Consider the following 13,925-nt stretch of genomic DNA (forward strand, 5'->3'; position numbering starts at 1 on the left):
AGAACATCCAGCAAACCTTCTTCCAAGGTCAGGAGAATTATCATCAGCTATTGAATATGACTTGAAATGTGGCTTGACCCCTCCAGCCATGGACTGATGGGGTGCGTCAGTTTTTTACAGTCTTGTGCAGGGGATATGTGATGACCGGTTTATTACCCTACAGTCGGTGGACATCCGCCTTTTGCCTTGTTTATCTTCTGCTATCTAGAACGGTCACGTGTAGTTCCTCTTTGTGTTCAGACTGCACATACACTCTCCCTGACTCCCACAGCCACATTACTGTGGTCCTGCCCCAGCTGATGGCCAGGATCTACAGGATGTTGGGGCTGACCTGTAGATTTTTGTGGATGAATTGATGAGACGGGTCAATGTATTTGTAGTATTTGAACCTGACTCTCTTTCTTTCTTTTCTAATTTCTTTCTCTCTCTCTCTCTCTTTCTTCCTCTCTTTCTCTCTGTCTGTCTGCCTTTCTCTCTCTTCTCTCTGTCTGCTTCTCCTCTCTCTCTCTCTCTCTCTCTCTCTCTCTCTCTCTCTCTCTCTCTCTCTCTGATATGAGCTGTGCAGACGGGATGAGTCACTCTGATGTCAGGGTGCGTTACCCTCATCTGATTCCACACACACCCATAGACCCTCACACTCCGTGGCACGAATATGTGCACAGACACTCATGGGGCAACACTTATTTGCTCCTTTACATGCACGCATGCATGGAGACAACACACACACACACACACACATACACACACACACACACATCCTTGCATCATATGAGCATGACAGGACCGCTCCCTCTCCAGCTGAGGCCTGGTGCGTGACGTGATTGGTGGTGAGTGGCTGAGAGGGGAATGTAGAGTTTTCGGTCGGTCGGGGCTCAACACACACTCACATGTGCACCTCTCAGCCAATGAAGCCAACCAGACCACACACTCATACACACACAAACAGGCAATTTTGGAAGAACTTCTTGGGTTGTTTTTCTGTCACACATAACCACATTCTCTCACACTCACACACTCACACACACCCACACACACACACATAGACATTCTCACATTCCCATCTACAGACACATTCACACGAACCCAAGTAAAGATTCACTCTTGAAATATGCAGCATAGCCTAGATAGAGCTGGCAGATTTGAACAGGAAGCTTTATGTGCCCTCTCTCTCCTCCAGTGAAGGCCTCCACAGCGCCCCTGGTGGTGTATGGCAGGACTGCAGGGATCAGACAGTGGGCTTGTGGCCAGACCTGAGGAGTCTGTGCTAATGACTGTTGCTCAAAGGCCAAGTGTGTGTTTGTGTGCGAGCAGCAGAATGTGTGTGTTTTCAGCTGAGTAATTGTGGCCACATGTCTTGCTGTGTGTGTCTTGCTGTGCCCACTACAGCACTCTGCGCTCACTGTGACATGTGCTAGTGGACACAGACACACATACGTACACACACATACACACACACACACACACACATCACTCTTTGTCTATATAACCCAGCAGGAAACTGTAGAAGAGGTTTTGATGTGTCTTGTATTATGCATGGTCTTTGGGTGTGCTTGTTAAATATATGGCATTAGTTTTCAGCAGGGCTTTGTGTGTGTTGCTTTTGTCTCTCACTCTATGTGTTTGTGTGTGTGTGTGTGTGTGTGCGTGCGTGCCTGCTTGGGGCTGTGTGTGGGTGTGTCGTACTTGCCAGCTTATGCAGTGCAGTGACTTGAGTGCTGAGCGAGAGCGCTCTCTCAGACTGTACAAAAGGCCAAGGACAGAGTTGTGTGTGTGTGTGTGCGTGTGTGTGTGTGTGTCACACTGCCCTCAATATCCCCCAGAGGCACCCTTTCTTCTTGTGCAGAGGACAACATCTCTCGCATTTGTGCTGTCTCTTGCTCTGAAACACTTTCTCACTCTGTTGTCTCTCACTCTGTCTCTCCCCACCCATCTCTCCACTCTCTTCCACCATGTAAAATGCATCTGAATAGAGCTGCATTACCAAGGCACAGTAATAATGACCAACCTCCCCATCACCGGAATTGAAATGTTGTATTGGAAAATGCTATTATGCGTCAGAATGTAAAACTTAGTTTTAATGATGTTTTTGTCCTTTCTTTCTTTCTTTCTTTCTTTCTTTCTTTCTTTCTTTCTTTCTCTCTCTCTCTCTCTCTCTCTCTCTCTCTCTCTCTGCAGTCACTCTCACTCACCGGGCTCGATGGCGGCGGTGGTGCGTGGCAGCGGCGAGTGGTCGTGCGGCCGCTGCACCTTCCTGAACCCCGGCGGCTCGCCGCGCTGCTCCATCTGCGAGGCGCCGCGCCAGAAGCCCGACCTGAACCACATCCTGCGCCTGAGCGCCGCCGAGGAGCCGCGCTGGGCCTGCGGCCGCTGCACGCTGACCAACCCGCACGCCGCCGGCACCTGCTCCGTCTGCGGCAGCGCCGCGCCCAACGGGCCCCAGCTGGCCCTGCCCCAGGTGCCGCCCGCTCCGCCGGCCAAGGCCTCCGTCATCACCGCCACCGCCGCCGTGCCCCAGGACCCGTCGGCTACGCCCAGCCCCGGGGAGGCCACGCCGCGGGCCGAGGAGCCGTGTCGGCGGCTGGAGGTCTGCTCCAACGGGGAGGTGGTGGTGGAGGTGGGCGTGGCTGGGGGCGTGGCTGTGGGCGTGGCCGGGGGCTGGGCGTGCCCGCGGTGCACGCTGCACAACACGCCGGTGGCCATGTCGTGCTCGGCGTGCGGCGGGCCGCGCAAGCTCTCGCTGCCCAAGATCCCCCCCGAGGCGCTGGTGGTGCCCGAGGTGCGCACGCCCGTGCTGGGCTTCCCTGGACCCGCCGCCTCCTCCTCCTCCTCCTCCTCCGTCGCCGTTGGCCAGACCACGCCCCTCATCGACCTCACGGAGGACACGCCCCTCCCGGCCACGCCCGAGCCGGTGGTCACGCCCCTCTCCTCCTCCTCCTCCTCCTCCTCCTCCTCGCTCCCGCCCGCGTCGCTCCAGAACAACCCCGTCCCACGCAGCCGCAGGGAGGTGCCGCCCCCGAGCAGACAGTCCGGCGGCGACGCCAAACACACACACGCGCACACACACGCGCACACCCCTGCTGCCGCCGTCGAGCCTCTCCTCGGCAAGCGCCTGAGCGTGTTGGAGGAGGAGGACGCGCACCCGCACACACACCCTCACCTGCACACGCACGGTCCCGTCACCTCGCCTCCCTCCTGGAAGTGCCCCGGTTGCTCGGGGCTGGGCAGTGGCCGCTGCGACGCCTGCCGCTCGACCATCCGCTCCACGTCGTCCACGGCGACCACCTCCTCCTCCTCCTCCTCTTCGTCCTCCTCCTCCTCGTCGTCGGCGGCGGCGGGGGACGTGATCGATCTGGTCGGGGAGTCGGTGCGCTTCACGCCGGCGTCGCCCTCCAGCCCGGACTTCAGCTCGTGGACGTGCTCCAAGTGCACCCTCCGCAACCCCACCTCCACGCCGCACTGCTCCGCCTGCGGCTCCTCCAAGCTACACGGCTTCACCGACGCCTCCTCCTCCACCACCTCCTCCTCCACCTCCTCCTCCGCCATCATCGCCCAGCGCCTCCAACCCTCCCACTGCAAGCCGCCCTCGTCCACCTCCTCCTCCTCCGTCACTCCCGTCTCCGCCCCGCGCAAGACCGCCCGCGTCTACCCCTCCCTCGCCGGGGGCTCGTCCTCTTCCTCCTCCTCCTCGTCGTCCTCGTCGTCGCCGGCCGCGGGCTGCTCGCTGGCGGTGGGCGGCGGGGGGGGTGCGTTGGTGGTGGCGGCGGTGGTGGTGGGGGGCCAGTGGGCGTGCCCGGCGTGCACGCTGCTCAACGAGGGCCGCTCCAAGCACTGCGCCGCCTGCCACACGCCGCAGCAGTACGTCACGCTGCGCAAGCTGGGCAAGCCGCTCAAGCGCCGCGAGAGCGTCCACGTGGAGGCCCGCCGACGCACCGACGAGGGAGAGGCCAAGGAGCTGTGGGAGAACATCGTCAGCTTCTGCAGAGAGGTATGGCCACAGAGACTCCACGTGTGTGTGTGTGTGTGTGTGTGTGTGTGTGTGTGTGTGTGTGTGTGTGTGTGTCCACGCATGTGGACTGTGAGTTGCTGAAATTGAATTGTTCACTTCTGTTGGGAGGTATGGAGAAAGATGGAGATAATGTGAACATTGATTAAATGGCCTTGGGGGAGACATTTTCAGCTGCAAAGATTGTATGTGTGTGTGTGTGTGTGTGTGTGTGTGTGTGTGTGTGTGTGTGTGTGTGTGTGTTTTTATACCTTCGTAGCATATCAATTATGTTAAAGTATTGAATGTGCGTGAGTTAATGTTTGGTTTTGGTACTAGAGAGTAAATCGAATGTGACCTGAAAGTGCTCACACGCAAACTCACATTGTGCTTTAATTGAATGAACTGCGTCCTCTGATGTGGCTGATTTTAGGGCTGAGTGTGTGTGAATGCTAGCCTAGCCTTTTGGGCTGTTTATTTGCACTCATTGTGAATCATTGCTTTAGGGTTGGCTTCCCCTTAGAACAAATTCCATTTGAACGATCAGAAGTTGTCACGTCCACTGAATGGCGGCTGACTGGGCTCAGAAAGGATGCTGAGATGGCAGAGAACCTCGTTCCCTTGAAAATTAGCCCCTGAGTCCAGGCCCTGTGACCCCTCATTTCCAGTGCTAGCTACATCTTAAAAATAGCCCAAATTGGCAGGAAAAGTGCAGACAGGGCAACCCAGATATGTGCACAATTCTACTGAGGTCAGTGAGTTTGTGTGTGTGTGTGTGAGAGAGAGAAAGAAAGAGAGTGTGTGTTTCAGCCATATGTGCATAAATCAAGTGTGTTAGGTGTGAGTGTGAACACTGACACATGCAAGGTGTTGATGTTGAAACCAAGTGTGTGTAGGGTGAGGGTGAGAGCCTTCACACATGCAAGTGTGTGTGTGTGCGTCTGTGTGTGCGCGTGCTTGCGTGTTGGCCCTCTTGCACAGGACTTGCTGATGCTGTTCTGTGCTAATGTCGGGTACCTGGCTGGCTGCCTGTCGGTGGCTCTTGTTGTTTGCCCTGGTGAGAAATCGACGGTTGCAGCGCCGGCTGAGCGAATCGTTTATCATCCCGTTGAAACGAGCGTTGGCGGAGCCGCTAGCAGCACATCCACACTTAGCATTAAACCCACCAGTGCCTGTGCCAGACCCCCACAGAGCAGCTTCAGTGGCCACAGCATCTGATTAAAGTGCCCCCCCCCAAACACCAAATCAGCTTCAGGCCCAATTAGTGGAGCATCAGACAAACACGTACATGGTTTGCTGATTTCTTTGGCATTTTACGCCGTCTGTGTGGAAGACAAGAGGATTGTTTTCTTTTGTGTCTACGTGGACCGGTGGGAGCGGCGACTTCAAAAGGCGCTGGTAAATGCCGACATTGGCAGGGGGCAGGACAAACAGCGCTCCGCTGAAGGCTCATTTCAAAACACTGGGCTCCCTAACGGTACTGTTTAAGTTCTGTTCTGTACTCACAGGCTCTGGGGAAACTGATTTAATAGTCTGCTTCTTTCGGTGTTGTTTATCACACAGTGGGCACAGTTGCTTTGTGTGATGGGGCCTGTAGCCAGGGCTTAGGAGAAATGAGCGAGGCTTACTCTCCGTCTTTCTTCTGTCCTGCATGTCTTGTCAGATGTTTTCTCTAAGTATGCTGATTAAAAATATGTTTTATATATTTTTTTGTTGTTGCAGTAATTGGAATGTTCTTGATTAGCTGTTTAAAAGCAGATGCACAGCGACTGAAGAGTGCTACTGCTGAGTTCAGTCAGGTGTGCATCATGGCAGGGACTAGACGCTGTAAGCGTGCAGGGCAGGAGGATGGATGAGAGGACGGTGGCCTAAATTACATCCTGTCCATTAGAACAACTGATCAGTTTCATTCAGCCAAGCGGCTGTGGTTTTTGGGGCATAGGGAGAAATCTGTTTGTGCCTCCAAAGAGGAACATTGGATGGCCTACCAACAGCTACTGGTTCATTGAGCAGGGCCCTTAGCCTCCTCGAGTGTAGAAAGGTTTTTTATTGAAATCACTCAAATCACTCGCTCGCTGTAGCTTGTGGAAATGCTGTGGGGAGAAATCTACTTGTGAGCTCCTCACAGTGAGAGTGCCAGTCTTATAACTCTAAGTGCCAGCACTTCTGATTTGAAGTGCCAGTCCTAAAACTGTTCCTATAACTCCTCTGAGCATAAGCGCCATAAGACTACATAGGGAACCCTTTCTTTGGTTTGTTAACAGTGAATGTGTAACTGTAGATGGCACAGCATGGGATCGCTGTATGGCACACAACTACACAGAATCCCTCATACAAACCTTAAATGGGGCCACTTAAAGAGGCTCCCAACAGAGATTGGAACATTTTGCTGTGTGTGTGTTGACCACCTACAGGGAAGAATGGATTTTTCTTGTGTAGGTCTATTTTTACCCGTAGTTCCAAATGGGATTTGAGATTTGCCCATTTTTCCATCTTTCCATCATTGACTTGTGCTAGTTAACTAGCTAGTTGTGTAATTTCCCCAGCAAAAAATGCAGTTCAATTGGACAGTAAAACTGAAAGGTCTACAAAGAATGTTACTGTCAATTTCTCATGCATCAACCACAGATCAGTCATTTTTCCGTCATTCTTGATGTTTCAAAGAAAAGTAGGGCAACTGTATTCATCCTGACTGTCAAAGCTCACACGGTAACACTTTATAATAACTACACACAATTCATCATTTATTAAGCATTTGTAAACTATTAGTAAATGGATTGTTCGTCATTTGTAAAGTATTGCTCATACTACTTATTTCTCATTAGTAAAGCATTTGTACACACAGTTATAAATGGTTTATAGTTATAATGGTTCATAGTAAATAAGCCTATATCTAAAATATGTTTATAAATAAATATGAATGTTTAATAAATGATGCAATGCTAATTTGTTGATGAAGTAATATTTCCATTATTTAACAGTTGTTACATACATGCACTAATGATTAGTTCGGATGTGGATACATGTTTTAGAAACCACCTCCTAATACTATAATTCATGATTAACTCAGGAGTTACAAGTGGTTAGTTAATGATATTCTGTGAGCTCATCTAAAGTGAGGACTTTCTATGCATTGCAATGCATTTACAAATGAATTGTAAAAGTTAAATTTATTCATTCATTCATTCATTCAATTAGCAGACAATTTTATCCATACCGACTTACACTGTGTGTACAAATGCTTTACTAATGAGGAATAATGTATGAGCAAAATGTTTACAAATGATGAACAGACCATTTACTAATAGTTTACATATGCTTAACAAATGATGAATTGTGTGTATTTATTATAAAGTGTTACCGCTCACGCAAGCTCTCCCAGCGACACTCTCTCCAAGTCTCAGGCAAACTTCAGTTCCCCACATATCTGCTTGACTGGTTCATTGGTTTTCCGAATGACCATTTGCTGAGTCAAAATTCAAAGTCAGCCATTCCAACTTACCCATTTTTAAGTGGACACACATTGGATCACACATGAAAACACACACACATACACACACCCTGAAATGGGGTCCTCCATGCGGAAGAGTGGAGTGATGTGTAGCCTGTGGTGGCAGGCCAGGCTCACTCTCTGCTTGAGTGGCGGTCAGTGTGATTATGGACGTCATCCGCACACAATGGAGACCCACCAAACAGTACAGAAATGAATATGACATTTCATCAAGAAAATCCAACTACTCTTCCAGTGATGGGGGGCCAAGCAGTATTGGGTGGTTACAGAGGTGCAGAGATGTATGTGTTCTCTTTCTCTCTGACACACACATACACACATAGTATGTAAATTAATATTTTGGAGCATGAAAAGATATCTGTTCATTAAGTTGAGATCTGTACATTGTGATTAATGTTTTCATTCAGAAGCAAGTGTGTGCACATGTATAGAGTTAAACAGATCTTCTGGGGGGGGGGGGGGGGGGGGGGCGTTTGCCTTCGTAAACTCCCCTCATTTTTCAGCCCCTACATCTTTCTCTTTTCCACCCCCCCCCCCCTATCTATCTATCTATCTATCTATCTATCGCTCTCCCTGTTCCCCTCTCCATCTCCCTCTCCTTTCATCCATGACTCTGTGACTCTGTGCGTTCACACTAAGGTGAACTCAGAGGTGTATTTTTAGAAACAGTCATAGCAGCAATTATACAGCTCCCCAAAGCGGACATAATCACACACACTCTCTCTTTCTCTCTCTCTCGCTCTCTCTCTCCCCTGCAGGCCTATAACTGAATGCACCTCATCCTTAGATTGTGTGTGTGCAAATATAAACCTTTGTGTATGCGCTAGAGAGAGCAGGGAAGGTTTTGTATGTGTGTGTGTGCGCCTTGTAGGTTGAATAATGCATTAGAGTTGGATTGTCTGTAGGTTGGAGAGACTGAGGAAGAGACTGATATTAATGAAAATAATGAAGTGAGTGTGTGTGTGTGTGCACATGCACATGCACATTTCCTAGAAATGGAGGTTTTATCATAATGCTGTGGAGAGAATGAAGGGAAGTGATGGACTCTTGCTGGATGAGTAAGTGACCACTCTTTTACCATTTTATCTCTCTCTCTCTCTCTCTCTCTCTCTCTCTCTATCTTTTTGTCTCTCTTTCACTGTCATTCACTCACACACACACACACACACACACACACACACTGCCACCCATACCAACACAAGGCCTTTCTCTGCCTCTGTAGGATGCTTGTGACCAGTGAATTGGCCACTGTCTCCCCAACTTGTGTATGTATGTGGGTGGGTGGATGTGTGTGTGGGTTTGTTTGTTTGTTTGTTTGTTGCATTTTGACCCATACAAACGTCTTTATGAAACTGTGCCCAATGAAATGTCAAACAAGTGTTGTATAATATTTATATAGGTTTCTCATTTAATGAAATGTCTAGTTTAACCATGCATATATGCTATGCCAATATGGTTCCCTTCATTCTTCTGTGTCCCTGAAGCCTCCCTCTGTGGACATTTCCAGAGAGTGAGGAGACCGTTGTACAGTAGGGTTGTCTTCACCCCAGGGACACAAACATAGCCTAGGCCATTGAAAGGTTAAGGGGTTTTGTAACCTCCTTATCTCTGTTAATACAAACTGGTTGGATGTCTTGGCTGAACAGCCTCATTAACAAGTTGTAAGTATTGCTAAGTAAGGTTTCTTTATAGGGCGCATAGGTGTATTACACGGGGAGGAGGGCCACGGCATAATGGCGTTGGCTCTATCCCCTGCTCAGCTTCTGCTCCTCCTGTATCAATCAAAAAAACAGAAATGATCTCCATTCACAGAGAGAGAGAGTTTAGGCTGTGCTGTCGTATTCAGAGTGAGTTGAGGAAACAGTTCAAGTTGTAAATCAGAAGTGTCACCACAGGGTCCAGACAGGAGTTTGAGAGAGCTGCTGTGATGTGTGACCCCAGTACTGTCTCTGATTGGCCTAGCCACAGTGGCGTGCTTCGTGGCCCATGCTTCCACACTCCCAGCACTCTATGGCCCTGTCCCTCTGATTAGCCCCATGGCCACGTCCATACCCTCCACCTCCTCCACCTCCACCTCTCCCCCCATCTCCTCCACCTCCACCTCTCCCCCCATCTCCTCCACCTCCACCTCCATACCCTCCACCTCCTCCCTCTCCACCTCTCCCCCCATCTCCTCCACCTCCTCCCTCTCCACCTCTCCCCCCACCTCCTCCACCTCTCCACCTCTCCCCCCACCTCCTCCACCTCTCTGCACGCTGCTGTGGTAGAAACTGAGCGCTGCATCATGAAAGTCATCCTGCTTCCTCTGTTCACTCTTCTCTTTAAGCCTTTGCTATTTTCAGCATATTGTAACAGTTCATTTGGAGCCGCAGTACTCAAAGTAGCAAGATGACTTACCATAGTCCATGATGTCCTTTCTCCCTCCTAGGAGGAAATACTGTCTGATCAATTATTTTTTCTGTTGTGCGTTGGTGGTCCCTCCCCTATGCTTATTCACTGCTTGTGCTACTCTTCCCAAGAACTCTTTAGCTGTTTCCTTTGAACCTTGAGAAATGGCCATTTTAGTCCAATCCTGGGTGGCTATATAACAAGTTCCCAGTTCATTACATTACATTACATTACATTACATTTCATTACATTTAGCAGACACTTCTTGACCAAAGTGACTTACATATGTCAGCTATATTACAAGGGAGGAAGCTGGGAATTGAACCGACAACTTTCAGGCTACTGCACGCTAGCCCAGCTCCTTAACCACTACACTACCACCACCCTATTAGTTTTAGTTCAGTAAACAAATCAGCTAATGCTTGTTGATACCTGTCCTCACCTGATGGTTGGGCCAGCACTGGAGGATTAGCTTGATCATTAGCCGGGACAGCTGAGGAGGTACCATCTATATCTCTCTGACCTGTAACCAATGCGGGGCACACTTTTTGGACAATATAGCGCCATTTCGGTTGTGTTGGGTCTGTAAATTCTATTCATGATCTTGACAGTTTCTATGAATTCCTCTATGTCCTCTTCTGGCTTTGGGAGAGCTGTTGCTACTGATTTCATTTTCTTCAGAGAGCCAAGCCCTAACCGCACTGACAAATAGTCCATTTTGGCCAGGCTTTTGGATAATTGGGGCTTGGAAACTCTACTGTAGTAGGGGGATAGCCGGATAATAAATGTCCTCATCATCTGTATCATCAAGAGTCAATATGCGTCTGACCCCCTGCACTCCATCCAGTCCATAGCCCAGTCTTTCCACACCTGCCCACCTGCCCCCTACCCTGTCTTACTGGACGGTTAACAGGAAGCTGTGCTGGTCTGGGGACAATGGCCCCCGCAACAGGAGCTGGCTGAGCGAGTTGTGGTGCTTGTGGTCCTGGGGGTGACTGAGGCTGAAGTGGTTGGGGTTGCTCTTAAGCTTGCTTCCTTTTATCCTCTCCTAACCTTACTCTCCATCACAGTCCTACGTTTTCTATGCTCAACACTGCAGAGAAAGGACATTTCCCTTCAGTCCACCTATTCCATTTACCCAGTAAATGCCCATCTACACATTCAGATCCATATTTTCTATACGTGTCCCATAGACACCCTGGATTCTCCACCTCTCTAGGAAGATTAATAGCTTTACTCTTACTGCTACCCATATCAGTGTCCCCTTGATATATTTTTCCACCAATTATCCTATGCCTAAAATAAGAGCAAAACAAGCTAAATGTGGTGGCAATCTTATCAGACACCCAATGTACTCAGGCATATTTACCAATATGCATAACCACTACCTCTCTAATGGGTAGGATAATTCTACCAGTGTACTTAAAGTGTAACTCTGGCGAAAATTGACCCAGGGTCTTAAAACACATCAAATACTGTAAGTCATGGAGACAGTATTTTTTGTTGATCAACCACTACAGAGCTAGCCCCAGACAGTGGATTAGCTAAGGGCGGTGAGCCAAACGCTTCCCAAATAGCATTTTTTTTAACCAGTAATATTGTTCAAAACAGCACCAAACCTAGTCAGTAGTTTGCTCAGGGTTCCTACACATAAAACGAAGCACCAACAACGTAGTTAGCGAACCTAGAGTTTATTACAGAAGACTGTTAAGAACACTTACCAACTGTCCACCTACCAGCTCCTCCAACCCAGTATCGCAAGGATTCGTTGTACTGTCACGTTTGATTAATCTATTGTTTGAGAGGTTCGGGCCGCATATTTCTGTCCGCACCCGGCCTGCGTCCAACAGAGTAGCATCCGAACCCGAAGCTGACCCGAGTCCGACACAGATAATGCCTCAGTTATTCCCATGCTAGTGACTAAATGTTGACGTTTGTGGATAGCCTGTCTTTAGCCCATTAAACAACTGTCAAAATGGATTCTTAATGGTCTACAGAATCAGATGAGCTTGCACGGACGCAGGTCACACAAAGCACACATTAACACAAGAGGCCCAAGCAAAAAGAATTGAAAAAGAATTCTAGTCTTACCATTGATGAAAAGTCTTGAAATGATCTGCAACAGTCTTCGAAACTAGGGTCCTTCTGTCACTGATCCATATGCAGCATCGACATTAATTGGGGCTACTCAAGGAAATCCTCTCCTGCATTTGAACGAGACAACCTTATACTGGTAGCCTATGTCTTTACCAAAGTATGCAACACAAATAGGCCTACCTCCACATACAGTAGTAGGCCTAGACTTTGTTTTCTTTCTTAGGCCTAGACTCTTGTTGTCTTAAAATGTCCCATTAGGCTAACAACTTTTTTTTTTAACGTCACCCAAGTCTTGCCGCGTTTGCATCATGTGATGCAGACCTGTTGGTAACCCAACATCATTTTTTAAATGGAAAACGTGTCCGAACCCGAACCCGAACCGTCTGGCTCGGGTAGGGTAGCCACACTCTACTGTCCACTGGTTGGTCTGGTTGTTGTGGTGCACATAGGATGAGTTGAGTTGGTGTTTCTGGCAGTATGTTCCATATGCACGAGTTTCTCAGTCCTCAGACAATATTCTACTATGCAGTGGTCATACCAGTGAAGCTCTCATGAAATTGAACTTATGACTTGGTCATGCCATGTCTGCATGGGTCTGACTGTTCAGGAATGTTAACTTGAAGAATGCAGTGAGTAATTGTGTGTGTGTGTGTGTGTGTGTTTCAGAATGCAGTTAACTTTGTGGATGACAGCTTCCCACCGGGTCCGCGCTCAGTCGGCTTCCCCGAGAGTGACAGTGTCCAGCAGCGAATCAAGAAGTGGCTCCGCCCACATGAGATCAACTGCAACAACTTCAAGGAGCGCGGCGTCAAGTGGAGTGTGTTCCGGACACCCCGCCCCTCCGACATACTGCAAGGGCTGCTGGGAAACTGCTGGTGCGTGTCGGTGTGTTCGTATGTGTGTGTCCTATGAATACGTATATAAAACGATAATTTATCCATCAACACCTTTCAGACATGCATTGTTTGGTTATGTTTGTGCTGTCTGTCGTGGGAATGTTTGTGTGTGTGTGTTTGTGTTCTCTTGGGTCGATGTATCTGTTTGTATCTGTTTGTCTTTGTGAATAAGTGTTTGTTTGTGCGTATGTGCCTCCACAGTAATCCCAATCCTCTAGCAAACATTAAGAGTTTCTCTCTCTCACACTCACTCAGTCATAATCCTCTTGTATGAATGAGGTGTGTGTGTGTGTGTGTGTGTGTGTGTGTGTGTGTGTATGTGTGTGTGAGAGTGATATAATGGTCCATGCTGTGTGTTTTTGACCCTCTGAGGTACATTGCCCCCCCCCCCCCCCCCTCCTTTCTTAGCTAGTCATCATCAGCTGCAGGTCTGCCTTGTCCTCTGCTCAAGGACTTTCTCAGATCAGACTCTGTGTCCAATCACACAGCCCCCCCCCCCCCCCCCCACACACACACACACACACACACACACACACTCCCCACTAACCTTCACCACTCGGTGGACTCATTCCCATCCAGTCTCTCTCAAACCCAGAGGCTAAATGTTTGTTTTTCATGTTTTTGTGAATTTGCTCTCTTTCAACATTCATCTCTCTCTCTGAGTCTCTGAGTATATTTTCTCCTCTTTTACCTTTTTTTTAATCTATTTTCTCTCTCTCTCTGTCTCTCTCTTGTTTCTCTCTCTCGTTCCCCAGATCATGCTGCGTCTGTCAGCTCTATACAGTTTCTTCTATTATTGGACTTTTCCACACTCTCGCTCTCTTGCGCTCTCTCTCTCTCTTTCTCTCTCTCTCTGTCTATCTTTCTATTGTTCTGCTGTTTCAGACTTCTCTGGGGACACCACCAAGCCCCACTTGTTTTTTTCCATCTCCATCTTTTTTTTTGGTCCTGCAGTAACACTCTTCCTCCTCTCCTCCTCCTCTCCTCCTCTCCTCCTCCTCCTCCTCCTCTCCAGGTTCCTGAGTGCGTTAGCGGTGCTGGCGGAGCGGCC

The 13,925-nt window shown here is 49.0% G+C and overlaps 2 protein-coding genes and 1 long non-coding RNA gene across 6 annotated transcripts in view; 2 read left to right on the forward strand and 1 right to left on the reverse strand.

Annotated features, from left to right (window-relative positions):
• Positions 1–3,068, forward strand: part of eps8l1b (eps8 like 1b) — a 28,433-nt gene extending 25,365 nt beyond the window's left edge. Inside the window, exon 20 of the mRNA XM_042082143.1 lies at positions 3,044–3,068. The gene's annotated coding sequence lies outside the window, so the exon portion shown is untranslated. The remainder of the gene's footprint in view (positions 1–3,043) is intronic.
• The window catches only part of capn15 (calpain 15), a 40,778-nt gene that overhangs the window by 11,223 nt on the left and 15,630 nt on the right, over positions 1–13,925 (forward strand). For all 4 annotated transcript variants that reach the window (XM_042082141.1, XM_042082138.1, XM_042082137.1 and 1 more), the window contains exons 2-4: positions 2,176–3,985; positions 12,645–12,853; positions 13,890–13,925. The exon at positions 13,890–13,925 is cut by the window's right edge and continues 148 nt beyond it. In XM_042082141.1, coding sequence (XP_041938075.1) covers positions 2,198–3,985; positions 12,645–12,853; positions 13,890–13,925 — 2,033 coding nt within the window. In that variant the 5' untranslated portion in view covers positions 2,176–2,197. The remainder of the gene's footprint in view (positions 1–2,175; positions 3,986–12,644; positions 12,854–13,889) is intronic.
• On the reverse strand, positions 9–11,660 carry LOC121699760. The gene is made up of 3 exons (XR_006027028.1): positions 11,553–11,660; positions 7,718–7,719; positions 9–19 (listed from the first exon to the last, which is right to left on the reverse strand). It is a non-coding gene; the product is annotated as an uncharacterized LOC121699760 (long non-coding RNA).

This window comes from Alosa sapidissima, chromosome 24, assembly GCF_018492685.1.
Source record: "Alosa sapidissima isolate fAloSap1 chromosome 24, fAloSap1.pri, whole genome shotgun sequence".
Taxonomy (NCBI): domain Eukaryota; kingdom Metazoa; phylum Chordata; class Actinopteri; order Clupeiformes; family Clupeidae; genus Alosa; species Alosa sapidissima.